Below are 7,321 nucleotides of genomic sequence, written 5' to 3'. Positions count from 1 at the left end.
TCTGTCACAGATGAAAGTTAAGTTGTAATGCATCTCTTTCACAAACATCAGTTGAGCTGCTTGGGGCTTTTCTCAGTGTGTAACTGGTTGAAGGTCTTTTTTTTTTTTACACTCAAACCCATTTGTGAGGCATGAGCATATGACACGATTAAGAATTGCTGCTTCTCTAATGTCTGCTAATCTAATCAGACTTTAAGTGGTGTAAATGTTCTTTCTACAGAAACTCTGCCTTGGGAGGGTAAAAAACTGCAAACTGTTATTTCAATTTAAACGGAATAGTATTTCAAGATTACATTTTGAGACGAAAATTTATAGAATTTTGCAGCTGTGCACATAATCAGTACTGTCATAAAAAGCGTTTCTCAAACTTTTATTGGCAATTGTAAAATCAGTAAGATTAATTCAGAATATGTCCCTGCATTTATTGCATGCTACTGTGTAGCTGAGTTTCAGAGTATTGAACTACTCTGCCACCTTCTGGTAAAACCAACAGCCTATTCAATTCACACCGCCTAAAGCAGTGCTTCTCCCTTTTTTGGTCAAGAAAAAGTGATAGTTCACCTGAAAACAAAACATCTTTCCATCATCTACTCACCTTCATGTCATTCTATATGACTCTTTTCCCCTGGAACAAATAACATAAAAGTAGTCTATGCATCTCTTTCACTATACAAGTCATTTGAGGAACACTGTATTAGAAACACACTGAAATTTAAGATCTGTTCTGCCACATTAATGATATGCAGGGACATATTTGTTTGCTTTCAGAGATAAATTCAGCATGCCCAATAGCACATAAAACCAAATCAGGAAAATCAGAGAAGTCTCCCCCACACTTTGAGAACCACTGCCCGTAAGAAGTAAGAAATGAAGTGCCAGATTAATCAAAGTATTACTTAAGGGCATTTTTCTCCATTAATGTTTAGTGCTTTGAGCAGCTAATACAGTCATAGACTCTTCTCTTTATAATTCAAAGTATCCTTTTTATGCCACAGAAGTTTATGCTAATTTAAAAATACCACCAAGATACTTCAATACTTCAAATCCTTGGTCTGTCACACATCTCAACATGCACATTTTCTATCCCGTGTCCGTCTGTTTCAGGCTGCCAAACATTTCTCACATTAAATAAAAGTTAATTTGGATGCTTCATCAATATTCTACACATGAAACTGAAATGTTTATAGTTTAAAAAGTCTAAAAATCATATGCATTAATTAAAAGATTTATCTAAAGATTATTTGTAATAAAGACAATTTTGACAAAGACAAAGATCACTTTTAATGAGAACACTTATTCAAATCTGCCACAATAAGGTGCTTTGTAAATGCTACATATGAAAACATGTTGGTGTTATGTGTCAAACATTAAAACTAATGAAAATAATACCATCAGATTGATGCCATCAACAGTTTTTGGCACAGCACTAATGACTTGGAGACAATACTGTTGTCACTGATACATAATTATTAAACATTTACATAAACATAAGTGCTTATCTTAATCACAAACTGCTTTATTGAGACTTTTGAATCTCCTTTATAGCCGCTTCAAGAGGATCACCTGGTGGTTTGGGAAGATCAACCTGATTAATGCGATACATTTCATAAAGTCCACACAACACGTGGTCACTTTTGCATTCTTCAGCAGGAATGGTGAAGTTCTGAAGGAGCCACTGCTCTCGCTCTAATCTGAGGGTCAAGGCAGAGGTCACTGGTCTTGTTTCAGGGGGTGTGAGCGCAGCCGCAGCGGAAACACAGGACTGATCATGGATGCTGATGCTGTCCATCGAAGAGCACATCTCTCTAGAGTTGGTGCTTCCCATTTGAGGACTCTTCTCCTTGGATGATTTTGTTGGACTTTCATGCTCACATTCGTACAAGGAGCTGCGATCAGGTGATCCTACATCTTTAAGTGTACTAATGGATTCGTTGTCATCCGGAGGAAGGCTGCTGCCAATCGTGACGACATCTTCCGATGCAACTCGGACGAGATTCAAACGCTTGCCGTGTGGGCCATGGTAGGAGTCGGTGCTCATGTCTAGAAGAATGCAGTCAGAATCTTGATCCATCTTAGAATTCATAGTATCATGATCTACATCCGCATCATCTGAATCCCCGTCATTGTGACTAAGTCGGGTTATTTTTGACTCTGGAGAGTCAAACACCACCCCTCGAGACTCAGGACGTGAGGTTCTTTGAAGCACTCCTGTTATGCTGTTTGTGGAGGCCTGAATGTTAGAATTGTTCATCATGTAGTGCTTGACTGACTCTGGAATCACCACCTCTTTAGACTTCTTGCGGGGGCTCAGAAGGGAAGAAAAATAAGGCAGGCAGTTGCCCACTATAGGCACTAGCGAGACAGGATGCAGGGCAGACACAAAGTCCTCTAGCTCCTGGTAGGAGGAATGATCAGAGTATGGCACCACATAGACATTACGGTGGCAGGAGACCATAGGGCGACTGGTGGGCAATATAGCGATGGTAGGCTGCACTTTATTCCACGCCAGCAAGTTGGAGGCGTTGATAACAGACTGAGAGACCACGCGAATACGGCCCGCACCAGAGTCAGTGGTGAAAACATCAGGAAGCTCCAGAACTCGCAAGGTTTCCAGACGCTCTCTATCCACCTCCACCCATGTTTTAAACTCCATAGCCAGCTCCACCAGCAGGGACTCTTTACCCAGAGAGTAAAGACCTGATAACAGATAGCAGGCTCATTAATAATTATTGCAATTTTAAAATATCAAACAAACTCAAAAGTGTGAGGTGAATTCAGTCACTTTTTACAGTATGTTTTCTACATAACATTAATTAGTCGATACATGAATATGAAAAAAATTAATAAGATGTATATACACTACTATTCAAAAGTTTGGGGTTGGTAATTTTTTTAAAATATATTTTTGAAGTGCGTCTCTTATGCTCACAAAGGAAAGTAATTCAAGTAATTTATTCATGTGATGGCAAAACTGAATCTTCAGCAGCCATTACTCCAGTTTTCAGTCTCACATGACCCTTCAGAAGTCATTCTAATATGATAATTATGTGCCCAAGAAACAATTATTATTATTATCAATGTTGAAAACAGGAAAACAGAATCCCTCAGGATAATTTAAAGAATAAAAAGTTACACAAATTTTGATGAATAAAAAGTTCATTTATTTGTACAAAAGTCTTTACTGTCACATTTGATTAACTGAATGCATCCTTGCTGAATAAAAGTATTAATTTCTTACTGACCCCATACTTTTGAACGACATAGAAGTATGTAAAATGGGAGAGAGAAAAGAGTCACCTAAATATATTTGGAGGCTTTTTGATGTCTGCCACTTTAAATGCTCAAGCTCTGGATTCTGATTCTCAATATTTGTATTGTTTATCAGCTGGAATTTTTTTTTTTTCCAACAATATCATTCCTCTGTGTCGTTATCGTTGTAATTTGTTTGAAACTGTTTTGTGGAGATGTGGACTTCCCTATTCTCACAGAATTAGAGCGATTATTAAAACTGTATAGTTATCATTACAGTTATGGTATTCGCTTGCTAAGGTAGCCTGTGTTACACTGTGTTTGGCCGTACATCAATGACCTTACTTGCCCAAGTTTAACTTTTTTATAGAAATGAAAACCATTTAGATCAGTTGGAAAATGGTAGTGATAAGGAGTCGACTCTTAATAGCCCTAGTTTTGGAGTCGACTCCAGCACAGAAATCGCCTCTTGATGTCAATGTCCGTTGCTGTGTCTGAAATCGCTCATTCATGCGTAAGACAGCTGGATCTGTCGCAGAAACAACATTAGTCACATAGTTTTATCCTACATGTACAGTAGCTTATTTACAATTAAATAACAGCCAATAACATTGTAATTATATACATACCTCCATGCCAACTTTGTGGTTTCATCGGTTAATTTGGTTTGCCATGATATCCTAATTTGTGTTCATAATCATAAAACTAATCATAATATTTTCCTCTTTAAAATTAGGTAGTATTTGCAACAACTAGGAAATGATGGTGACACAGTCTCGCTAAAAGTGTTTTTTTTTATAAAGTTAGTTTTAGGCTTTGAGTCGGAAAAAAAGAATAGCCTAGTGTGTAATAATGACGGCAATCTTGTATTCCTATATTACCGACCCTGTTTTGACAAAGTAAATGGAGCAAATGGAGTCGGGAATCAGAGTTAACTCCAGAAAACACCGAATCGAACACCCCTAGACAACGGATGATACACTTATAAACTGAAAGTGTCTGCTCTGCTCCATACAGCACGAGCTGCAGCACAGTGCAGAAGGAGTCAGATTTCACTTATCACATGACGAGAGCAAGGAGAGATGACTGACAAGACGATGGAGGAGGATTTGGTGCGCAACAGATCTTGATCGTCATTGACAAATATCTTGTATTACAGCCAGGACAGTACAGCCACTCCCTATACACAGAGTACGCATTCAATAGTGATTTCAATACCCTGCATATAAATAGTGGCAAATTATAGGCCTACACAGAGTGGGCAAAACGTGATTGCGAATTCGAAATTGAAAAGGGAGGACGCATTCAACAGTGAATCACAGTGTTATCTGTAATACTGGTGTTGTCGCAAGTTTATATACCGGTGTTAAAATTTCCTCACCGTGACATCTTTGAAATTCTTTAATGTTGAAAGTGTGAGAGTCTTACCAATAACGACGGCGTATCCAGAATGAGCCCTAATGATCTCTTTAATTTGCTGAGTGGCTCGCTGACGAGAAGGTACAGCTCGAGTGGGGTCACAGTTTGTGTTGTCCAGATACAGCACGTCAATGGTAGTGTTGTTCCTCAGACATTGCTCACGGAGCATGGATGGGGTATAACGGAAGTCACCTGAGACAATACACATTAACCATCATTAAAATGTAATCTCAATATGTGACAGTGAGAATCAATAACTTTCTAAAGAAAAACTATTAGAATATTGTGCATTTCCATAATATAAATTTTCACCAGTGTAGAGTCTGGTGCCAAAGTATCCCTCGAAGAGAAACATAACTGCCCCAGGGCAGTGATTGGCATCTATTAGAGTAACGGTCAGCCGCTCTTTTCCAAGATCATCTAGCAACAGCATGTGAGCTTCCCCAATCTCCAAGGGACGAATCCATTTCTGTCTGACCTGTAGATCACAACATGACACATTTTTTCAATGTTTCAGCCATTTAGCATAGAAAAGTGTACTTTTATTCATCTCTGGATATTAGGTCCAGGATTAAACATAATCTCTATGGAATCTGTTTATTATTTTTCATCCATTTTGTTTTCTAGACCTCTGAGGTTTTCAAACTTAAGGACCCCCAAATATAGAAGGGGCCCCTTCGTAAATATAAAGACAGCTAAATACATGCATGCACTGTATAAAGACCAATTTATACCGAGTGAGAAAAAAACTTGATATTATAGAAAACATGCTGTTTGTGAAAATGAAATAAAACAGGATTTTATACGGTTACTGTACTAAAGCTAAGCACATTACAATATTGACCGACTATTAATGTTATGTTTAAACCTGAAGAGAAATTGTATAGCACTTTTCACTATAAATGTCATTCCATATAACATAATTTACAGTTGATTTTGATATATAAGAGTGTTGTTATTGTTAAAATAGTATATAAATAATACTAAAATAGAACTGATATATAAAAATAAATATATATTGTTTTCTTTGAAATGATCCCCGGCAGTCACCTGCAGTTTGAGCTGGAGCAGTTTGGCAGTGAGGGGTGAGCAGTAGATGGGCCTGTGACTCCAGGAGGATGACAGGCCAGAGGTGTGATCCGCGTGCATGTGAGACAGAAAGAACAGTCGGACGTGATGGCACTTACGGAGCTGCCAACAGTCTACGGCTATGGGAGTGTCCGATAGGACTTTTCCGTTCATTTTATGCTTCTGTGAGGAGCTCAGGCGGTACCTACTGCTTATTCCTTTTGTTAAAAACAAAAGCTTTATTTCGGCTGCACTGGTTTTGTTGGCGTTTGAAAAGCGTCACTTGTCTAGCAGCGCTGTCATAAATGTAAACACGCACAATATTCGATATGAACTGGCAAGTGTTTGTAATGTAACAGTGTAACGTTAACGGACAGCTTAAGCAAGCAGCGTTAGCAGTAAAGGAATAGCGACATCGCATTTAAGTTTCGCTTTGCTTCTGCAGGCACAAAGTCAGACAAAAAAAGGATAAATGTAACTGCATGCTTGCCAGGCTTTGTTTATCCGAGTGTGTTAAGCAGGCCGGTTAGCCGGGCAGATGATGATGTGCTCTATTTTTGCAGATGAGCGCCATGTCGCGGTGTGTTTACCAATTCAAACGATTTCAGCGCGCTATGATATTTGCGCCTGGGTTGTCCGCCAAAAAATACGTCCACGCCTCCATGTGATGTCGCGCACGAGCTCGTGTGACGTCACTCACTTCCGTGATGTGCAGATTTCGGGTCTTTTGCTTGAGCTTAACCCAGAAATCGCTGCTTCCACCTTGAGTATTGATCACAATAGATGATATTAAGTGCCAGTCAAAATTCAAATAAGATGCTTTAAAATGCCGCTTCAGTTCAATTCTCATTTTGCTTTATTGATGTTTGTGGTCTTTCTTTCTTTCTTTCTTTCTTTCTTTCTTTCTTTCTTTCTTTCTTTCTTTCTTTCTTTCTTTCTTTCTTTCTTTCTTTCTTTTTGTGATTGGCTTTGAGAAGCAGTTCATTATGTAGGCTAATAAAATCACATATAATACGGCCATATATTATTTTCACTTTAATATGTAACCACTGGGCGGCGCTGTTCGCTCAATTACTTTCGCTTATTTAGTCAAATCAATGTGTTATATGAGATATAGATTTAGATTTTTTTATATATTTAGATGTTGGCCGTGTTGTATTCTCTTATCAAACACAAACATATGTTTTTATTTTATTTTAGGCTAAACTGTGTTTAAATCTTGCAAGATTGGCCTAATATTAATGGAATGCTTTATTTTATATTCAGCGCCCATTACCTCCACTAGAGGTCAGTATAACACCATGATGCAGTGCTGAGTAGCTCGACTGTTTTATCTTTTTAGCACATCACTATTAAAGCTTGAGGAATTCGTAACAGGCAGGGGGAAACTGTGGTTGGTAGTTTGTCGCTCATTACGCAATTCTGACATTTTCTCGGAATTCTGTGTTTACATCTCAGAACTTTTTGTGTTATCAGCATTGCTAGTTCATATCTCAGTTTATATCACGCAACTATGATTTCGTCACTTTCCTAAAATAATTGCCTAAGTCATTTTTTGACAAAAATGTTTTTTGCATTCTCTTGA

The 7,321-nt window shown here is 38.2% G+C and overlaps 1 protein-coding gene across 1 annotated transcript; it reads right to left on the bottom strand.

Moving 5' to 3' along the window:
- Positions 1-1,256: 1,256 nt before the first annotated feature.
- On the bottom strand, positions 1,257-6,388 carry dclre1b (DNA cross-link repair 1B). Its single transcript, XM_084087505.1, has 4 exons — positions 5,719-6,388; positions 4,981-5,146; positions 4,678-4,860; positions 1,257-2,697 (listed from the first exon to the last, which is right to left on the bottom strand). Exons 1-4 carry the CDS (start codon positions 5,908-5,910, stop codon positions 1,517-1,519), a joined length of 1,722 nt encoding a protein of 573 aa, XP_083943631.1. The 5' UTR covers positions 5,911-6,388; the 3' UTR covers positions 1,257-1,516.
- Between the last annotated feature and the right edge of the window lie 933 nt (positions 6,389-7,321).

The sequence above is a fragment of the Abramis brama genome (assembly GCF_963993115.1).
Source record: "Abramis brama genome assembly, chromosome: 16".
NCBI lineage: Eukaryota > Metazoa > Chordata > Actinopteri > Cypriniformes > Leuciscidae > Abramis > Abramis brama.
This window is presented reverse-complemented; position numbering and strand designations above follow the sequence as displayed.

What these genes read in the sequence shown, in the direction of transcription:
- dclre1b (XM_084087505.1), bottom strand. Translation starts at nt 5,910, where the DNA reads ATGAACGGAAAAGTCCTATCGGACACTCCCATAGCCGTAGACTGTTGG. An exon ending in TGCTCCAGCTCAAACTGCAG is followed by an intron (nt 5,147 to 5,718) that starts GTGACTGCCGGG and finishes TGTGATCTACAG; the next exon opens with GTCAGACAGAAATGGATTCG. An exon ending in TGGCACCAGACTCTACACTG is followed by an intron (nt 4,861 to 4,980) that starts GTGAAAATTTAT and finishes GTATTGTCTCAG; the next exon opens with GTGACTTCCGTTATACCCCA.